Raw genomic sequence first — 19,901 nt, forward strand, 5'->3', positions numbered from 1 at the left:
CCCAGGGGGACCTTGGCATCCCGTGGGCACCTCGTGTCCAGCCCACGGACACTCAGCGTGCAGGATCAGGCACACCTCTGGTGTCCTGGAGCTGGTGGCACACAGGGAATGCTCCTGGTGGCACTGTTGGAGCCAGGGGACAGCAAGAGTGTGAGGATGCTCTGGTGGCCGTGGCCTTGCTCCAGGCTCATCCCAAATCCCGCTCCGGGGTAAATCCAGCCCGGCTGGCAGGTGGCAGGACACCGAGGGCTCCGAGGGAACAGCAGCTTTGGCCACCCCGCCGTGGGGACGGTGGCACTGCCACCAGCTCGGGACCTCCCCGCTGCAGGCGGAAGGGGTCACTGATTCACGCCCCTCATTAAACGCTCATTAACGAAATGAAGCCGCTGGCTGGCTGCGGGCATCGGGCTCTCGCTTTGGGGACAAGGGACACGCGGGATGAGCAGCAGCGGTGGCCGTGGGAGCAGGAGGGGGGACACGGCAGGGCGAGCCCCGGGGCGCTGCTGCCCTGGCGGGGTTGTGCCGGTGGGGCCCGACCGGAGCGTGGCTCACGTCCCTGGCCACCGGCCAGCCGCTCTTCCCGGGAGGCCCCGGGGCCGGCCGGTTCTTCGGTGGAACCGTGAAAGCACCGCCAGGCAAAGCCGGTTCTGCTTGCCCCGATTTCCGTGGGGTACCCCGGTGGCCGTGCCCGAGGTGTGTCCCCAGCCTGGGGACCCCGAGCGGGGATGGGACAGGGGGAAGGGGAGGATTTTTACCTCCCTGTCCCTCGCCCGCCGGGTTTGGCCGGGATGGAAAGTCTGAACCTGCCGGTCCGGCCCCGGCCGCGCCCCTAATGAGGGGTTTGGAGCGGAAAGGGGAACGGCGGCTTCACCTGCGAGCTGCTCCCCGGGACACCGGGCCTGGCACCGCCACTGGGTCAGGACAGCGGGGACAGCGGGGGACACAGAGCCGTGTCCGCTCTGCTCTAGCTGAGATTTAATAAACCGCGTTTGTTCGGGGTTTAATTAACAGCAGCTGTTGGGGGGGGAGGGTAGATGGCAGTTGTTCTCTCGTGCCTCAGTTTCCCCAGTGGCAGCACTGCCTGTGTCCCGAGCGCTGCCCAGCCCTGTCCTGGGTGTCACCCGTGTCCCCTAAAGCCAGGGCCGTGCTGTGCCATGCTGTGCCGTGCTGTCCCCGCCGGCTGCGGGCAGCACACAGCACGGACACACCGGGGCGGGAGCTCCTGGCACCGGGAGAACCGGGGGGCCGCGGGGTCCCCCGGGTCCCCCCACGCCCGCAGCGCTGACGCCGCTGATTTATCGCTCTCGTTAGCGCAGCCCGGGGAGCATCTGGCCGCAATTAGGGCCGGCTCAGCGTCACCCGCCCCGGTGTCCCGGGGCCTCGCGTGTGCCCGGGGTCTCGGCGGCGCGGGGGCCGCATCCTGCCCGGTGTGGGGGGGGTTATCGGCGGCCACCGGCGCTGCCTCCCCCCGCGCCGGTGACGTCAAGCGCTGACGCCGATCCGCCCCCTCAGCCGCCCGCGGGCTTGGCCGGCCGTGACGTCTGCCACCGCCACCGCCACCGCCGTTAACTCCTTCCCCGGTGCCGCCCGCACCGGGCTCGTTGTTCCCCTGGCTGACCCGCGGTGCTGGAGTGACCGTGCAGTGATGGTGTAACCCCCCACCCCCCGCTCCCCGGTGAACCGCGGCTGGCCGGAGGGAGCGGCTGATCCCTGGGTGAACCGCGGTGCCACCGGGGCACGGCGGTGACAAACAGCGGAGCGGTGACACGGGAGGGGTGGGGAATGGCGGATCTGTGCCCGGAAGGGTGCACGGCTGACCGCTGTCTCCAGGGGTTCCCGTGAGGTCCCGTGGTAGTGCCTGGCCCGGTGTGTGTGTTTATTTATTTATTTATTTACTTATTGTACCCGGTCCGGCTCGGTGCCAGTGCCCGGTACCAGTGCCCGAGTCCGTGCCCATGCCAGGGACAGGTCTGGTGCCGGTACCGGGAGTCCAGTGCCAGGTGGCCGGTTCCAGTGCCCTGTGCCCGGTCCCATTTCCCAATCCCGATTCTCAGTAGCAAGTCCCATGGCCGGTTCCCATTCCTATTCCCGGTGCCTTGTTCCCGTGCCCATTTCCCGATTCCCAGTAGCCAGTTCCCGGTGCCCTGAGCCATTCCCCTGCACCGTTCCCGGTGCCCTGTGCCCAGTTCTCGTGCCCAGTTCCCAGTGCCCGTTCCCGGTGCCCTGTGCCGTTCCTGAGCCCGGTTCCCGGTGCCCTGTGCCGTTCCTGAGCCCGGTTCCCGGTGCCCTGTGCCGTTCCAGTGCCCGGTTCCCGTTCCCGGTGCCCTGTGCCGTTCCCCTGCCCGGTTCCCGCCCCTCCCTTTGTGCCCATCAGCCCCGGCGGGGCGCGCGCCGCGGGGCCACGTGACCGCCCCTCCCCCGCGCTGACGTCATCCCAGGGCCCCGCGCGCTGTTGTCCCGTTTACCCGCCGGTCGCCGCGGCGACGGGGCCGGGGCGTGGCCGGTACGGGGCGGGGCGCCGCCTCCGCGGGGCGGAGGCCACTCCCCGTATGCAAACGACGGCGGGCGAGGACGTCATCTGCAGCCAATGGGGACTCGACGCGGTGAGGTCACCGCGGCGGCGCCGCCTATTTAACGCGGCGCGGGGCGCGCGGCGGCGGCAGAGCCGTGTGCGCGCGCGCAGGAGCGGGGCCGCGGCCGGTGCGCACCGGGCGCCTCCCTCCCCCCCCCGCCCTCCCCGCCCCGCGCTCGCCCCGGTCCTCCCCCCGCCCCGGCGCCGTTTCCCCCGCAGCCGGGCGGGGGAGGAGGATGGAAACACCCTTCTACCATGATGATGTGTTGAGCGGCCTCGGCAGCGGCTTCGCTCCGTCCTCCGGCAGCAACGGGCTCCTCCTGCCTTTCCCCGGCGGCAGCATGATGAAGAAGGACGCGCTCGGGATGGCCTTACCGGAACAGGTGGCGGCGGCGCTGAAAGCCCCCGGCGCGGCCAGCGGCGAGGCGGCGGGGCTGCTGGGCTCGGCCGAGCTGGGGCTGCTCAAGCTGGCGTCCCCGGAGCTGGAGCGGCTCATCATCCAGTCCAACGGGCTGGTCACCACCACCCCGACCAGCGGCCAGTTCCTCTACCCCAAAGCGGCCGCCTCCGAGGAGCAGGAGTTCGCCGAGGGTTTCGTCAAGGCGCTGGAGGACTTGCACAAGCAGAACCAGCTGGGCGGCGGCGCGGCGGGGAGCGGCGGCGGCGCGGGCGGCGGCGGCGGGGGAGGAAGCGGCGGCGCGGGCGAGCTGCCCGCCGCCGGGATGGCCCCGGAACCGCCGGTCTACGCCAACCTCAGCACCTACCCGGCCGTCAGCTACGCCGCCGACCCTAGCCCGTTCGCGGCGCCGCCGCCGCGGCTGCCTCCGCCGCCGCCCCCGCCGCCGCTAAAGGACGAGCCGCAGATCGTGCCGGAGGTGCCGAGCTTCGGGGAGAGCCCCCCGCTGTCCCCCATCGACATGGACACGCAGGAGCGCATCAAGGCGGAACGGAAGCGGCTGAGGAACCGCATCGCCGCCTCCAAGTGCCGCAAGAGGAAGCTGGAGCGGATCTCCCGGCTGGAGGAGAAGGTGAAGAGCCTCAAGAGCCAGAACACGGAGCTCGCCTCCACCGCCAGCCTGCTCCGCGAGCAGGTCGCCCAGCTCAAGCAGAAGGTGCTCAGCCACGTCAACAGCGGCTGCCAGCTCCTGCCCCAGCACCAGCACCAGGTGCCGGCGTACTGACCCCGGGCGGCCCCGAGCCCGGGCACGGACCGAGGGGTCCCGGGCAAGGACCCGGGGGAGCGCCCGCCCTGCCCCGGGCATGGACGGAGGGGAACGGGGGAAGCGCTCATCTCGCCCCGGGAATGGACCGAGGGGTCCCGGGCACGGACCGAGGGGAGCGGAGGAAGCGCCCGCTCTGCCCCGGGCACGGACTGAGGGGTCCCGGGCACGGACCGAGGGGAGCGGGGGAAGCGCCCGCCTTGCCCCGGGCAGGGACCGAGGGGTCCCGAGGAGAGGAAGAAGAGCGACGATCGCCCCCCCTCCATCTCCCCGGACACGGACTGAGGGGTCTGAGGGGAGGAGCAGGACCGGCTCCGGACGGTGGGCACCGAGCACGCCCCGCTCCCCGCGGAGGGCGAGGCCGGGGGAGTTCCCCGCCGCGCACGGACTGAGAGGGGCCCGGGCCGCCCCCCCCGGGCCCCTCCGCGCCCCACACATTCCAGTGAGGTCCCAGTAAAACCCCGCGACACGGAGAATTGGCCTCTGGCTGTTTGCTGCGCCCGGGAGGGACGGGATGGGACGGGAAGGGAAGGGGCGGCGCGGGCAGGAAGTGGCGCGGCCGGTGCCATCTTGGGGTGGGGGGGAACGGCCACCGGAGGGGTTCGGGGAGTTTTGGGGGGCGATGGGGACGGGGGAGTGAGACCCCTCCGGGGCTGGCAGAGAGGCTCTGGGAATCGCTGGAGAGGCTGGAGGGCTAGGGGGTCCATGGGGTTGCGGTTATTGGGGAGGGGGTGTTGGGGGGAGCTGGGGAGGGTGGAGGGTGTTGTGGGGAGGGGGTAGTGAAAGGTTGGGGTGTTGCGGGGCGTATGGGGGTATTTGGGCTCCCCTGGGGCTGAGGGGTCCCCATGTGTGAGGAGGTGGGCGAGGGGGACCCCGCTGCTGGTCCTGGCTGTGGCTCTGCCCTGCCAGCCCCTCTCCGTGTTGGGGGGCTCACCACCGACCCCCTGTCCTGGCTCCCGGGGGTCACCCCAATGCACCCAGCGCGGCCGGGCCTCCCCTGGGCCTCCCCTGCTCCTCCCAGGCTTCGGCAACAGCCTTGGGCTTCCCGGCACCGCTGGGGCTCCTCCTTGGCGTTCCCCACCTGCGGGGCCCCATCCCGGGGGGAGCAGCACCGAGGCACCCACCCCGTGTCCCGGGGACGCTGCTGGCGGCTGCTCCAGCCCGTTCCAGCAGCGGGATCACCCCGCTCCCGGGAGCCGGCTGTGCAAGAGCGTGGGGTCCCTGGTACCCTGCCCTGGGGGGTTCCCCGGGGACCCCACATTCAGTGCCGGGCCGTGGGTGGCTCCCCGGGGATCGTTCGGCGCCGGGCCGTGCCGTGGGTGGCTCCCCAGGGATCCCGCGCTCGGTGCCGTGCCGTGGGTGGCTCCCTGGGGATCCCACGTTCGGCGCCGGGCCGTGCCGTGGGTGGCTCCCCGGGGACCCCACGTTCAGCACCGGCGCCGGGCCGTGCCGTGGGTGGCTCCCCGGGACGCGGTGCCAGCCGGCTGCGGTTTGCCGGAGGAAGCGCCGTCCCCGCCGCGCGGAAGCGGCGCCGTCCCGGCGCGGTTGAGCTGCGCCCCGGATGTGCCGCTCCGGCGCGAAGATGGACGGGGCAGCCACCTGTCCGGCCCCGTGGCCTCAGTGGCCCTGTGTCACCAGATCCCCGTGTCCCCAGTTCCCCGCATCCTCATGGCCCCAGATCCCATTGTTCCTGCATCCTGATGGCCCCAAGTCCCTTTGTCCCCACATTCCCACGGTTCAGTGTTCCTGTATCCCGATGTCTCCACTTTCCCGGATCCCTTTGTCCCCAAGTCCCCACATCCCGGTGTCCCCACATGCTCCGATCTCTTTGTGCCCACTTCCCGGTGTCCCCACGTGTCCGCGGAGATCGTGGCAGGGCTGGCTCCCGGTACCGGGGGCGTTTCACGGTCCCGGTGTGGGAGGTGGGCGGGAGAAGCGGCGGGGGTGGGGGGAGCTTTGGGGGGGTTCCCCCGGTGCCCGCAGGGTCCCGGCGCTGCGGTGCCGCCCGGTACCGACAGGGGGCGCCCTCGCCTCCCCCGGGGCGGATAAAGGCGGCGGGACCGGCACCGGCACCGGGCGGGATGGCCTGGGGCGCGCTCCGCCTGCTCTGCTGCGCCGCTGTCCTGCTCGCTGCCCCAGGTACCGGGCACCGGGAGCGGGGGGGAGGTCTGTGGGGTCCCAGGGGCACGTGGGAGATGCAGCACCGGGGGCCTGGGTGCTTCCCGGTACCAGCGGTGGGTGCGTCTGTGGCCTCCCCCCGCCCAGCCAGGTGCTCCGGGGCACCGGGAAAGTTCGGGGACGTGACCACGTGTTGTCTCGCCGTCTGCACCGGCGGCCCAGTGGGGCACTGGGGGGGTTCCGTGTCCCTTCTGGGGCTGGGGTCACCGGGGGGCTGCACCTCCTCCTCGGGAGTGCCGGGCTGGACCGGAGCACCCTGCCCCTCCCGGACCATGCGGCGCCTGGGCTGCCAAACCGGCTGGTCCTGGCACGGGTAGCCTGGCACAGCATCAGCACTCCCAGGGCAAAGGGCCACTGTGGGCCCCCCCCGTTTCCAACCTGGGCCCCCCGTCCCCTCCCTGCACCCCGAGGGGCCTCGGCTCACCCATCCTGGCACGCTGGGTGCTTGGCTCCATGCCATCCTGGCAGAGGGTGGCAGCTGGGTGACAACCCATCCCAGTGAGCCTGTTCGCTGTGGGGACCCCCAGCCACGCTGTGCCCCTGGGTGCTGCCACACCCACGGGGCATTTCTGTGCCGTGTCCCCCTGGGGCCAGTCTGGACTTGCTCCTCCTCTTGTGCAAACAGGATTCGGGCAGATAAGGGGCACTGCCAGTGCTGCCCGGCAAACCTGCTCTGTCCCACGTGGCCACGGGAGAGTCCCCAGCACGCCCGGCCCTGAGGGTGTCCGGTGGGTGCCGTAAGGGCTGGGTTGGCACGTGTCGCTGTGCCCTGGCACTGCCCGCTGCTGCCACGCTGCTCTGCTTGTCCCCAGCAGTGTTGTGCCCATGCCAGGACAGCTCGAGCAGCTCTTTCTGATTCTGGATTTCTGGGATTTTATATTGGCCAAATCCCAGTTTTCTGTGTGATAAAAACCACCTGGGAAATGATCCCTGTGAGGCCGGGAGGAGGGGCAGGTGCTGCTGCCCTGCCAGGACCCTGCCAGGGTCCTGCCATGTGCTTGCTCAGCAGCTCTCTCTCCAAGGTGTGGAGCCAGGACGTGGCACTGATCCTGTCCCCACAGTGTCTCAGAACACCTCAGGGACAGCCCTGTCACCATCTCCATCCCCTTCAGCCACCAGCCAGGGCGCTCAGAGTGGGAGTCCATCTGGTCCTGACCCGGGAACAGTCAGTGCAGCTTCATCCAACCAAACCACGGCACCAACCCCACCCAGCACCTCGGGATCAGCAGCACCTTCAGCATCTGCATCCAGCAGCACGACAGCACCAGCCCCTTCCAGTACCTTGGGTTCAAAAACACCTCCATCATCTGCATCCAGCATCACCACACCAACACCTCCATCATCTGCACCCAGCATCACCACACCAACATCTCCGTCATCTGCATCCAGCACCACCACATCAACACCTCCATCATCTGCATCCAGCAGCACCACACCAACACCTCCACGCAATATTTCAGAGCCAACACCTCCATTATCTTCATCCAACACCACCACAGCACCGTCTTCAGCCAGGACACCGGGATCAACAGCACCTTTGACACCCTCATCCAGTGCCACCACGGCACCAACTCCATCCCACACGAGTGTGTCCAGACCCACAGAGCATCCATCCAACCCAGCCCCCTCCTCACCCGGGCCCTCTGGGCCTGCTTCTCCCCTCACAGCCACCGTGAGCTGGGGTCCCAGTGCTGTCACCACCAGCTCCAGAAGGACAGCAGCCACTGAGAGCTCCGGTGAGAGCCAGCCTGGGGGGCACTGGGCAGCTGGGGGACCTGGAAATGGCCATGGGCCCCCCTGGATCCCCCAGCTGGGGCTGCACTCACAGGAGGGCTCAGGGGTGCAGGTCCCACGGTGAGCCCAGAGCCCCCTGGCTGCTCCCTCCTCCTTGGGGGGGTTGTTGAGGGCTCCCCTTTTGTCCCCCAGTCTCTGCCAGGGGTGTCAGGAGGTGACACAGGAGCTGGGTGCCAGCTCTGTGATGGGTGGGGTGGTGGCAGCCGGGTGACTGGAGCCAGTCTTGAGCCACCTCTTTCCCCGTGGTGCTTGGAGGGTGGGCATGAGTCTCAGTGGGGGAAATAACGGGGTGCCAGGGGGGAATAACGAGGTGCCAGGGGGAATAACGGAGTGCCAGGAGGAATAATTGGATGCCAAGGGGTATAACAGGATGCCGAGGGGAATAATGGGGTGCCCGGGGGGACTAACGGGGTGCCAAGGGGAATAACGGGGTGCCCATCTCACCCCACAGAGCAGCACCCCACTGAGCTGAGCCCTGGCGTGGTCGTTGTCATCTCCCTCGCCGTCTGCCTGCTGGTGGCGGCGGGGGCCGTGCTGCTGGTGCGGCTGTCCCGGCGCGGGACCCCCCCCTTCCAGCACCTGGATGAGGTGCCCATGGTGCGTGGGGGGGCCGGGGGTGCCGAGGGGGGATTTGGGGAGGGCAGCAGGTCCAGGATGCGGGCGCTCACCCCGCTCTCTTTCTCTTCTTCCCCAGAGCAAAGTGACGGAGGGGTCCCCTGTGACCCCCCGCTCCCCCAGCTGACCCCCCGGCTGCAGCCCCCCGGGCTCCCCGCCCTGCTGAATAAAGAAGCGGCTGCCCTGCCTCTGCTTTCCCGTCTGCCATGTGCTCTGCAGCCTGCCCGGGGAAAACCCCCGCTCCCGGGGGATGCCCCGAGCGCTTTCGGGGTGCCCCGGGCCGGGCTGGCGGCCCCGGGGTGTTCCCGGGCCGGCGGGGTGGGTGCAGGGTGCGCGGCGGTGGTGCCGGGGGTGCGGGGGCCGCGCAGCCCCCCCGGGGAGGTGCGATGGGAGGGAGCGAGCGGCCAGGCACGCACGTCGCCTTCCTTCTGCTCCGCTGCACTCGGCCGAGGCCGCGCTCGCCGCGAGGACCGGGCACCGGTACGGGGCTGCGGGCGGGGCCGGGGGGCTGCCGTCGCCGGGGACCCCCGTGCCGGGCATCGGCGGGGCCGGGGGTTGGGATGAGGCCGCTGCCAGTGCTGGCAAATCCCGGGGGGCTCGGTGCTGGGGGCTCTGAGGGTGCGCCCCGGTTCTCGGGGACGGTGGGTGGCAGGTGTCCGGGGTGGATCATTAACGTGGCACCGGTGGGTTCGTGACTTGGTGGGTGCTGCGGGCTGGGGGCCACCTCCCGTGGCCTCAAATCCCTGTCGCTGTCCCCATCCAACCCACGGGAGCCCCGGGAGCGGGGCGGGGGGGCCCCTGAAACCCGAGGTAGGGGCTGAGCCCGGCCGAGACCCGGTGGCCATAAATCACGGCGGCGAGGAGCCCTCGCGTCCCGGTCCCGGGGTGGCCCCGGGGTGTCCCCAGCTGCGGGAGGGGGGTCCCCGCCGGTGAGCCCCTCCCGGCCGCGGCTCCCGGAGCTCCCCCCGCAGGGACGGCGATGAGACGGAGCCGGACAGCGCTGCCCTTCCTCGGCGCGGAGGTGAGACCGGCACCGGGGGCCACCGGGGGGCGAGGGGTGTCCCGGTGGGCGAGGGGTGTCCCCGGTATGAGCGTCCCAGCGCCGGGCCCCCGGGCAGCAATAACCGGGCTGGCGGCGCTGAGCGGGAGTTAATTATCCCCTTAATGGGCGGTTAATTATTATTCACCTCTGCGTAATTGCGCGCCGGCTCCGGGGGTTTTTCCGGCGCGGTCCCGGGGGAAGTCAGGGGGGTCCTCTCCGGTGGCGGCTGGAGAGGGAGGAGGATGAAGACGAGGGGCATCCCGGTGGCTCCGTGCGCTGCGGGCGGAGCCGCTGCCGATGCACCGGCTGTGCCTTTCCCGGTGCCCCCCTGGCCCAGGTGACACCCCGGTACCCCGGCTGCAGCGCCGCACCGTGTCCGGCAGGGGGCGCCGGCGCGCTACCGGCGCTCGGTACCGGCGGGGCGGGCGGGGGACGCTGCCCGGGCGGGACCCTCGGGTCGGGATCAGCAGGAACCCCCCCGGGGCCGCTCTCCGCGCCCCTCACCGCTGCTCCGTTTCCCGGCAGCGCTGCCGCGATCCCGCCGAGGCCTCCCCGTCGGGCCCGGGCCCGGGAGCGGCGGTGGGCGCCGTGCGCCGGCGTTTCTCCGGGACCCCGTTGCTGCCGCCTCTGGGCTGCCGGTTGGCGGAGGCGGCCCGCGCCCCCGAGCCCGAGGCTGCCCGGGTGGTGTTCACCATCGAGGAGAGCGGCCCCAGCAGCGGCGATGAGTCCGAGCCCCCCCGGTAAGGGCGGGACGGGGAGCGGGGAGGTGATGCCCCGGTGGCACCGGGAACGGGTTACCGGGCAGGGCACGGCTGGCGGGGACGCTCCCGGCTTCAGCACCGGCGGCCGGACAGCGGCACTGGGGCACAGCACCCGGTGGGTTGGGGTCAAACTCCTCTGTCACCAACCCTTGCTGTGCCAGTCCGCGGTGATCACAATCTGTCCCTGTCACCCCCCAACGCTCCTGTCCCCCACTGTCACTGTAACCCCCATCCCCCCTTTTCCCACCACCCATCTCACCCTGTCCTCACCCTCTGTCCTCACCCTCCTCACCCCCTCCTTGTCCCCATCCTGTGGCCCAGCCAGAGCCACCACAGGGCTGGCCTGGCCCTGCCCGAGGTGACCTCGGTCCCTCCCGCAGTGGCTCGGGCCCAGCTGTGCTGCTGCTGGGCTATTTTTGGGCCATTCCCCCTGTCCCGTGCCTCTCCCAGGCCGGCTTGTGGGGACAGCAACGAGCTGGCATAGCCGAGGGACATAGCTCTGGTGTCACTTGTCCTCCAGCCCTGCACAGACACGTGGGGACGGTGGCACTCCGATAAGGACTGGCTGTCCTGGGGACAGGGGCTGGCTGTCCTGCGGCCAGCCCAGCCCTTGCTGCCCAGGGCTGCTGGCTGCCAGCCAGCACAGGGGGCTCTTCCCTCTGTCCCACGTCCCCTGATGTCCCTGTCCCACATCCCTCTGCCCTGATGTCATGCTTGCAGTCCCTTGAAAGCCAAGGTGACCCCTCCAGGACCCCCCTCCGGAGGGTTTTGGGGTCCCCACTGGCCCTGTCCTGGCAGGGGGGCTCTGTTGCTGTCCCTCCTGGCTCCCTGCCAGCTGCTGGATATTTTTGTGGCCATCAGGAACAGCTGGTAGCCACGTCCTGCTGCATCAGGCTGGGCAGGTGCCAGCTCCCACGGCCACCTCACAGTGGGTCCCCCACAGTGTCACTGTCACCAGCTGGACCTCACCCTACTGCTCCCTGTTCTGCTCGGCAGTGGCTCCAGGAGGGGACAGCACCAGGGAGGGGCTGGGCACGGTGTGGGGTGGCTTTGGCTCTCCCAGGTCCGTGGTGGCACCATGGCATGTCCACACCACGTGTCTGGGATGCTCCAAGCTCAGCTGTGTCCCTGGGTGGCACCATGGCACTGCCACACTGGGAGTTCAGGATGCTTCAGGCTCAGCCACGTCCCTCTGTCCCTTGGTGGCACCGTGGCACAGCCCCACCGCGTGTCGGGGATGCTCCAGACTCAATTGTGTCCCTCGGTGGCACCGTGTCACATCCCCAGGGCATGTCGGGGATGCTCCGTGCTCAGCCGTGTCCCTCCGTGGCACCGTGGCACCTCCGCTCCGTTCATCTGGCTCCCTGGGGGCTTCGCGGGGCGTTTTCCCGTGTCTCCAGGCAGAGCACCCCTGCCCTTTCGGGAGCAGCTGCCGCCTCGGGGACAGCAGGGTGGCCGGTGGCACCGGGCCAGGAAGGGGCCACGTGCCCGGGCCGCCAGGCACACCGGGGGGGGACCCGCTCCCTGCGCCGGCTGCCGGAGCCAGACAGTTGTTTAATTTCCCAGGCGCAGGGCGGGAGGGGGATGGAAAGTTTCCCGGGGCTGCCGGGGCCGGGACGGCCGCACGCTTCCTGCTCCGCACCGGGGGCAGCGGGGCCTCGCCGCCCGCCCGGGGGTTCCTGAGCCGGGCCATGCTGCCCACCACGCACCGCTCGCCGGGGGCTTCTCCGGCCACGTCCCCCCGCAGTTCCCCCCGCAATTCTCCCGTCCTCTTCAGGAAGCTCCTGATGAACCAGAGCATCCGCCTGCAGCGGCGCTTCACCGTGGCGCATCCCCTCTGGTAAGGGGGGGACGCTGGCGGGTCCCCGCAGGGGGGTGGCACCGGCCTGTGCTGCCGCCACGGGGGCACGGCTCCCCCCAGAGTTGTGGCACGTCCTCGGGGCCCACGGGGACGCGAGGGACGAGGAGGGGACAGCGGGTGTCCCCTCGTGGTCAGGGGGAGCAGGCGGACGAGCGGGGCTGAGCACGGACACGCTCGTGGCAGCGATGGCCAGGCGGGGACGCCGGCGGGGCGGCCCGCTGGGGACAGAGGGGGACTTTGCCCTCCAAATCAAGGCACCGACGCAGCCACCGCGGGTCCTCCCTGCCCTCCCCGCCTCGGGGCTCTGTGGGGTCCGTTTTGGGGTGCCGGCCCCACCTGCCGTGGGGCTCAGCACATCCCTCCTCGGCAGCGACAGCAGCTATTTATAGCGGCCCCGGCCCCCCCGGCACGGACACCGCTCGGAGGTCATTAACGCCGAAACGAGAGGGGTTAATTAGGCACCAACCCCGTGGCAGGGGCTCGTGTCCCCCGGGGCTGTGTCCTGCGGTGGCAGCGGGGTCAGGGGTGGTGGCACGGGGCCGGGAACAGACGCGGGCATCGCCCCGCGGGGCCGTCGGAGGGACAATGCGGCTTTGTGTCGCCGGTACCATCGGGGATGGGAAGCCGAGGCAGGAAAACAAGGGGCTGCGGGATGGCATGACGCGGTGCCGGCTGGCACTGCCACTGCCGGGACCGGCCGCGCCACAGCCACCGGGGCTGCCGGAGCGGGACGATGCTGCCGGGCAGCCGGTGCCCGTCCCGGAGGCACTCCTGCATCGGGTAGGTGCTGGGCTCCCGCTGGGGACACGGTGGCTCCGGTGCCATCTGCGCTTTCCCGCGGCTCTGGGGTGGCTTGTCCCCGTCCCCGCGGCGGTGGCGGCTGCGGGAGAGGACAGGCGCTGGATGGCCCTCGCCGTGTCCCTGTTGCGTGCAGCCTTTCCCATGACCCCGGGGCCAGCAGTGCGGCAGGGTGGGTGAGGCGGCTTGGGGACACTGCAGGGTCACCATTCCTGTCCCCTGTCCCCCCTGGATGCACACGGCTGCCAGGTGACTCCGGCTGGGGTGCCCCTGGGCTGCCGCCAGCGTGTCCCCAGGGGCCAGGGCTTGGCTTCTGCGTCGGTTTCTGTCCTTCGATGTCCCCTGGCTCTGTGCCGTGGCTGGGATGTTGTCCCCTCCATGGGACACGGCACCTCGAGACGGGGCTGATGGAGGCTTTGGAGGACTTGGGACTGTGGTGCTGGTGACAGGTAGGGGGAGGGACAGGCAGGAGCCAGCCCTTCCTGGGGGTCCCTGGAGCTGGGAGCTTCAGGGCAGTGTGTCCTGTCCCACCTGGGTGACATGGGACAGCCTGGCTCTGCTAGGCAGTGCCCCAAGTCCCAGACCCCGCTGTGCCAGCAGTGAGGGTCCCTCTGCACCGAGCTGTGCCCGTTCTCAGCAGGTGGAGGAGCCAGCAGGGCCGGACTGGGCACCGCTGTCACCACAGGGTCACCAAGCCAGAGTGTGCTGGACACAGTGAGATGGTCGCACAGAGAGCCCGACAAACCTGGCAGCACCCTCTGGGCTGAGGTTCCCGTGTCAGCTTTGTCCCCTCTCCCCTCACAGCTTTGACCTGGAGAATGGCCCCCCCGGGCGGGGTGCCCTGGACCCCCAGGCCAGCCCGGGCGCGGGGCTGGTCCTGCAGGGCACCTTCTCGCACGGCCAGCGCCGCGAGTCCTTCCTGTACCGCTCCGACAGCGACTACGACCTGTCCCCAAAAGCCATGTCCCGCAACTCCTCCATCGCCAGCGACCTGTGAGTGTCCCCCACACCCCCCGGGACACCCCTGCCCTTCCCTTCCCTCCCCTCCCCTCCCCGAGCCTCACGCTCCCTGTGCTCCCGCAGGCATGGAGAAGACATGATCGTCACACCCTTTGCCCAGGTAGGTGCCACGGGGGACACCTGAGGGGACACGGCCTGCAGCCAGCAGCGGGGTGGGTGGCCCGGGGGGGTCCGCAGCCCGACCCCAGCCCCCTGTCGCCCCCCAGGTCCTGGCCAGCCTCCGCACCGTTCGCAGCAACCTGAGCCACCTGCAGGACCGCGCTGGCATCAAGTGAGCGGGCGGGGGGTGGGAGGGCGAGGATGTCACCCCAGTGGGGACCCCACGGAGAGAGAGGGGGCACCGCTGTGGGGGTCGCAGTTACTCAGCCCCCCGTGTTCCACAGGCGAGGATCGAGCAGCAGCCTGCCCTCGGGGAGCAAGGCCAGCCTCTCCGGTGAGTGCCGGGGGAACGGTGGTGGGGAGATTTTGGGACGAGCTGGCTGTCCCCGTGTCCCCAGGCTGTGTCCTGCCGTGCCCTGGGGGTGCAGCCACCTCCCCCAAGCCAAGGCAGAGCTGCGGCTTTGCCCTTTGGGATCCATGTCTGGTTTTCGGCAGCTCCTCCCGCCTGGCCGCCCTTCGCGGCGGTGGAAAAGCTCCCGTTGACGTCAAACCTTCCATTAATAAAAGCCCGGCGGTGAGCGGGGCCCCGCGGGAGCCCGGCTGCCCCCGGGGCTGGCTGTCACCCCACGGGACAGCGTGGCACGCCGCGTGCCGGGGCTGCCACGCCATGGGGACAGCGTGCCGGGGCTGAGCCCCGCTGCCCAGCCATGCCCGACCCCCCGTGCCCCTCGCCGCCCCGCTCGGGGGGTGCTGTGACCCCCCAGGCTGGCGAGCCCCCGGGTTTGGTGTGGCCCCAGCCCCCCGTGCCGGGTGGCCGCGCTGCTGGCAGATCCCTTGCCAAGCTGGTGGGTGCCCCCAGCAGAAGATGCCCACCAGAAGCTGTCGAGGGAGACCCTGGAGGAGCTGGATTGGTGCTTGGACCAGCTGGAGACGCTGCAGACCAGGCACTCGGTCAGCGAGATGGCCTCCAACAAGGTAAGGGACCTTTTCACTGTCACCCTGGCGGGCATGGGGACCCCAGAGCCCCCCGGGATGTCCTACCAGCCCCCCACACCGCTGACCCTGCCACCCACCCGCAGTTCAAGCGGATGCTGAACCGGGAGCTGTCGCACCTGTCCGAGACCAGCCGCTCTGGGAACCAGGTGTCCGAGTACATCTCCAGCACCTTCCTGGGTGAGGACCCCCCGCCCCAGCGTCACCTCCCCGCTGGCAGCAGGGTGGGCTTTGTGTCCCCAGAGAGCTGGGATGCCCACAGGGATGATGCCAGTGGAGGAATGGAATGGAATGGGGGGACCAGGGGGGTTTTCCCAGGTGTCCCAGTGGGATTTGTCCCACAAATGTCACAGCATTGGGAGTGCTGGCTCATACTGATGTATACTGGTGCACTTGGGGCTGTTGCACTGGAGGAGTGTCCAGGGGTCCCCTGGCAGATGTGTGGCCTGTGGATGGGGGTGAAGCAAAGCACTGCAGCCCCCCACATTGTCACAGTGTGACCGGTGCCTGTCCTCGGTGTGACCCGGGGAGATGCTGGCAGTGACATTTGTGCTCCTGCCCTGCTCATGGCCTGCCCGTGTCACCCCAGACAAGCAGCACGAGGTGGAGATCCCCTCGGCGCTGGCAAAGGACAAGGAGAAGGAGCGGAGGAAGCGCCCCATGTCCCAGATCAGCGGCGTCAGGAAGCTCAAGCACGGCTCCAGCCTGGCGGCCGCCGGCATCCCCCGCTTCGGGGTGCGCACAGAGCACGAGGCGCTGCTGGCCAAGGTGGGCCCTGGCAGGGGTGACCCCCTCCACCGCGGGGTCCCCGGCACCAGCCCCCCATGGATCTCTGTCCCTCTGCTGCCCAGGAGCTGGAGGACACCAACAAGTGGGGGCTGGACGTGTTCAAAGTGGCCGAGTACTCGGGGAACCGCCCGCTGACTGTCATCATGTACAGCATCTTCCAGGTGAGCATCCCGCCGGCCGCGGTGTCCCTGTCCCTGTGCCCGCACGGGGACGAGCCACCTCCCGCCTCCCCGCAGGAGCGTGACCTGATGAAGACCTTCCGCATCCCCGTCAACACCTTCATCACCTACATGCTGACGCTGGAGGACCACTACCACGCCGACGTGGCCTACCACAACAGCCTGCACGCCGCCGACGTGGCGCAGTCCACGCACGTCCTGCTCTCCACACCTGCGCTGGAGGTGATTCCTGGTCACCTGAGGCCACCCGGGTGTGCCTGGCCGGGCTGTCACGTGTCCCCAATGCCTTTTCCCACCATTCCTAGGCTGTCTTCACAGACCTGGAGATCATGGCTGCCATCTTTGCCAGTGCCATCCATGATGTTGACCACCCCGGGGTCTCCAACCAGTTCCTCATCAACACCAGTGAGCTGGGGCGCAGGGATGGATCTGGGGGATATTGGGGGACCCCAGGAGTCACCCCGGGGTGACCAGTGCTGTCTCACAGACTCGGAGCTGGCCCTGATGTACAACGACGCCTCGGTGCTGGAGAATCACCACCTGGCCGTGGGCTTCAAGCTGCTCCAGGAGGAGAACTGCGACATCTTCCAGAACCTGAGCAGGAAGCAGAGGCAGACGCTCCGTAAAATGGTCATCGACATGGTATGGGGGGGCGGCACCAGCCCAGGGCGGGGGTCTGGGCTGGGGGATCAGGCTGAGACCCCTTCCCACCTCTCCCTGCCCAGGTGTTGGCCACGGACATGTCCAAGCACATGAACCTGCTGGCGGATCTGAAGACCATGGTGGAGACCAAGAAGGTGACCAGCCTGGGCGTGCTGATGCTGGACAACTACTCTGACCGGATCCAGGTGGGGACACACCTGGGCAATCCTTCCCAATGCTGCAGGTGTCCATCCGAGCTCTGGCCTGCCGGGATGTCCCATTTGGTGTCACCACCTGTCCATCCCAGCTCTGGCCTGCCAGGATGTCCCGTTTGGTGCCACCACCTGTCCATCCCAGCTCTGGCCTGCCGGGATATCCCCTTTGGTGCCACCACCATCCTGAACAAAGCAAGGGGGGCCAAGCGAGTTCGTGGCACAGTGTGGGTGGCCCTGGGGGACAGAGCACACGGTGTCCATGCCCACAGGTCCTGCAGAACATGGTGCACTGTGCCGACCTCAGCAACCCCACCAAGCCGCTGGAGCTCTACCGGCAGTGGACCGACCGCATCATGGTGGAGTTCTTCCACCAGGGCGACCGGGAGCGGGAGAAGGGCATGGAGATCAGCCCCATGTGCGACAAGCACACCGCCTCCGTGGAGAAATCCCAGGTGGGGTGGCAGCCTGGGGACAGGGCAGGCTTCCAGGGTCGGTCAGGGGGCTCAGCTCTGCCTCCCACCAGGTGGGATTCATCGACTTCATCGCCCACCCGCTGTGGGAGACCTGGGCCGACCTCGTGCACCCCGACGCGCAGGAGCTGCTGGACACGCTGGAGGACAACCGGGAGTGGTACCAGAGCATGATCCCGCGCAGCCCCTCCCCTCCGCCCCAGGCACCCTCCGTGTCCCCCGCCGCCACCGACAAGTTCCAGTTCGAGCTGACGCTGGAGGAGGAGGAGGAGGAGGAGGGTGAGTCGGACACGGAGCTGGAGGGGGCCGAGAGCCCCTTGGACGAGGACAACAGCGGCTCCAAGACACCGGGCACGGATGACTCGGAGTCTGCCGACACCAAGCGCCTCTCCCCCGGCCCCGGGGACCGGGACTCGCCCGTGCCCCGCCCCAGGGACGTGGACAACCGGCAGGCGCTGGAGGGGACGCTGCCGAAGGACGGTGGCAGCGGGTGCTCCGTGCCAGGGCCCGAGGGCAGCCAGGGGCTGTGCCTGGACACAGAGGGCAATGTCACATTCCTGTCCCTGGGCACGTAGCGGCACTGGCCCGGGGGACGTGAGACTGGGCACTGCCCTGAGCAGTGCTGGGGACACTGGAGAGCTGGCACCGGGGAGCACTGGCACTGCAGGGACTCGGAGGCACGCAGGATGTGTTCCCGTTTGGGAGCTGGGCAGGTCCTGACAGGTACGAGGACACCGCTGGCCTTCTCCCCGGGAAAGGTCCCTGTCCCCTTCAGACAGGGCGTGGGGACACGCTGCTCCGGGCCCAGCCCGGCCCTGGGGACATCACATCCCAGAGGGCTGCAGGAAGGAGCATTCCAGCACCTTTCCGGGTGTCCCCTGGCAGGACGGCAGCCCCGTGGTGGGACGAGGTGGGCAGAGGGTGCTGGTGACACCCCCAGCACGAGGCACCCCCAGGCACGGCACGGGCACGGCTCAGTGGTTTATTTATTTGGGGATAGGTTCACTTTTTAAAGCCTTTTGTAGCTCACTTTTTACTACCAGCCTCCCCGAGGCTCACACACATTTTTGGGGCAGAAAGATGCATTTTTTGGGGAGGAAAGTTCCATTTCTGCTCTGTGATCACTCCAAACGCCGTTTGTATTTCACACTTCGGACCCCGGCGGGTGCTGCCACCACTCCCCCACCCCCCATCTCCGTTATCCTGCCTGGGGCAGGGTCCTTTGGGATTCTTCCTTCACCTTCCAGAGATTAAACCCGGTTTGTTCCACCCTAAACCTGAGCCTCGCAAGCGCCTCTTTGTGTCACGGGAGACGCAGGCAATGTCCCCAGGGAGCGGTGCGGTTGGTGGCCCCGTCTCCCGCCGGGCACGGGGCAGGGCCCGGCTCTGTGCTGGAACAAAAGCCAGCTCCTCCCTGGAAACGCCGATCCATCACTGGCAAACACGACCTGCTAAGGTAAATATTTAATCGCCGGCTTGGCGCGGCGCGGAGCCCGCTCCCGGCTCTTCCGCATTGCTCCCCACGGTGATTTATCTCCACAAACACGTCCCCACCCGTGGCACTGCCCTGGCACGTGGGGCCCTCGTCCCCTGCCTGCCCTGGCAGCAGCAGAGCTGGTGGTTTTTCCCCAGCCCAGAGGTTCTCCAGGGTTTGGCCGGGAGTGCCGGGTCCCGCAAGGGGTGGTGGCTCGGTGCCATCCCTGGTGGGTGCTGGATGTCCCCCTGTCTCTGCAGATAGGGATGGGCTGAGGCTCTGTGCTCTCAAATTCCTCAAATCCAGATCCAGCCCAGACTCTCTGGAAAAAGCCCTTTTCCCCCACCATGTTTCTGGCTGAGGGGCTGCAGCATGAGGAGAGCAGTGGGGCTGTTGGCTGGGGAAGGTGATGGAAAATGGGCACAGCAGCCTGGATCCAGCCGTAATTCTGGATCCATCCCTAATTCTGGCTCCATTCTACAGCTGGTTCCATCCTACAGCTGGCACCATCCCTGGCCCTGTGTCCATCCCTGAGCCTGGCTCCATCCCTAATTCTGGATCCATCCTACAGCTGGTTCGATCCTACAGCTGGCTCCATCCCTGCCCCCGTGTCCATCCCCACGGTTCCATCCCTGCTCACCCATTCCCATGTTTGGCTCCATCCCCATCCCGTGTCCATCCCCACGGCTCCATCCCTGCTCGCCCATCCCATGCCGTGCCGCCCCACTGTCCCTGAGGGCAGTGCTCGCTGCCCACCCCGTGCCCACCGCGTCCGGCTCGGTCCTCCCGGGACTGTGGGTGTGGGATGAGCCTGGGCAGGAGCCAAGAGCTGCACCGGGACGGAGAGCACGGAGCCCCCGGGCGGGGCGGGGCAGGGCAGGGCCCGGGAGGCTCCGGGGCCCGGGCAGGCCAGGGCGGTGCCGCTGCCCTCAGGCCGCCATATGCTGCCGGGCCTAATCCCCGCTGGAGCCGCAGGGCGAGGGAGGACATGGCCGCCCACCTGCGCACCAGCCCCGCCTCAGCGCCAGCCGCCCTGTCACGGCAAGGATCAGCCTGCCCGCCACTGCAGGCCTAGGGAAGGCGTCGCGATAGCGCGCCGTGTCGCGACAGGGAGGCTGTCAAACCTCGTCCCCCCCTTTGAACGGGAATGGTTCGTCCTACACCCCCGCCGGCGCAGGG

At 69.1% G+C, this 19,901-nt stretch overlaps 4 protein-coding genes across 8 annotated transcripts in view; 3 read left to right on the plus strand and 1 right to left on the minus strand.

Annotated features, from left to right (window-relative positions):
• The window catches only part of KXD1 (KxDL motif containing 1), a 132,775-nt gene extending 127,089 nt beyond the window's left edge, over positions 1–5,686 (minus strand). The window contains exon 1 of the mRNA XM_059870222.1: positions 5,679–5,686. The gene's annotated coding sequence lies outside the window, so the exon portion shown is untranslated. The remainder of the gene's footprint in view (positions 1–5,678) is intronic.
• JUND (JunD proto-oncogene, AP-1 transcription factor subunit) lies at positions 2,715–4,268 on the plus strand. The gene has a single exon (XM_059870211.1). It carries the CDS (start codon positions 2,809–2,811, stop codon positions 3,751–3,753), a length of 945 nt encoding a protein of 314 aa, XP_059726194.1. The 5' UTR covers positions 2,715–2,808; the 3' UTR covers positions 3,754–4,268.
• On the plus strand, positions 4,638–8,567 carry CIST1 (colon, intestine and stomach enriched 1). The gene is made up of 5 exons (XM_059870272.1): positions 4,638–5,355; positions 5,584–5,931; positions 7,083–7,706; positions 8,216–8,361; positions 8,459–8,567. Exons 1-5 carry the CDS (start codon positions 4,638–4,640, stop codon positions 8,504–8,506), a joined length of 1,884 nt encoding a protein of 627 aa, XP_059726255.1. The 3' UTR covers positions 8,507–8,567.
• Positions 8,568–8,796: 229 nt separating this feature from the next.
• Positions 8,797–18,524, plus strand: LOC132339736 (cAMP-specific 3',5'-cyclic phosphodiesterase 4C-like). Of its 5 annotated transcripts, none has more exons than XM_059870201.1 (17): positions 8,797–8,859; positions 9,351–9,400; positions 9,947–10,161; positions 13,646–13,834; positions 13,925–13,961; positions 14,068–14,132; positions 14,245–14,294; positions 14,820–14,935; positions 15,040–15,133; positions 15,543–15,721; positions 15,805–15,903; positions 15,979–16,143; positions 16,227–16,326; positions 16,409–16,563; positions 16,647–16,769; positions 17,048–17,230; positions 17,302–18,524. In XM_059870201.1, the coding sequence occupies exons 2-17, from the start codon at positions 9,359–9,361 to the stop codon at positions 17,821–17,823; spliced, it is 2,334 nt and encodes a 777-aa protein (XP_059726184.1). In that variant the 5' UTR covers positions 8,797–8,859; positions 9,351–9,358; the 3' UTR covers positions 17,824–18,524. The 5 variants fall into 5 exon arrangements, with proteins under 5 accessions (XP_059726184.1, XP_059726185.1, XP_059726188.1 ...); XM_059870202.1 differs by having other exon boundaries at positions 14,823–14,935; XM_059870205.1 differs by lacking the exons at positions 8,797–8,859; positions 9,351–9,400; positions 9,947–10,161 and adding exons at positions 11,266–11,410; positions 11,470–12,022.
• The last annotated feature ends 1,377 nt before the right edge of the window (positions 18,525–19,901 follow it).

This window comes from Haemorhous mexicanus, chromosome 29, assembly GCF_027477595.1.
Source record: "Haemorhous mexicanus isolate bHaeMex1 chromosome 29, bHaeMex1.pri, whole genome shotgun sequence".
NCBI classification, from domain to species: Eukaryota; Metazoa; Chordata; class Aves; order Passeriformes; family Fringillidae; genus Haemorhous; species Haemorhous mexicanus.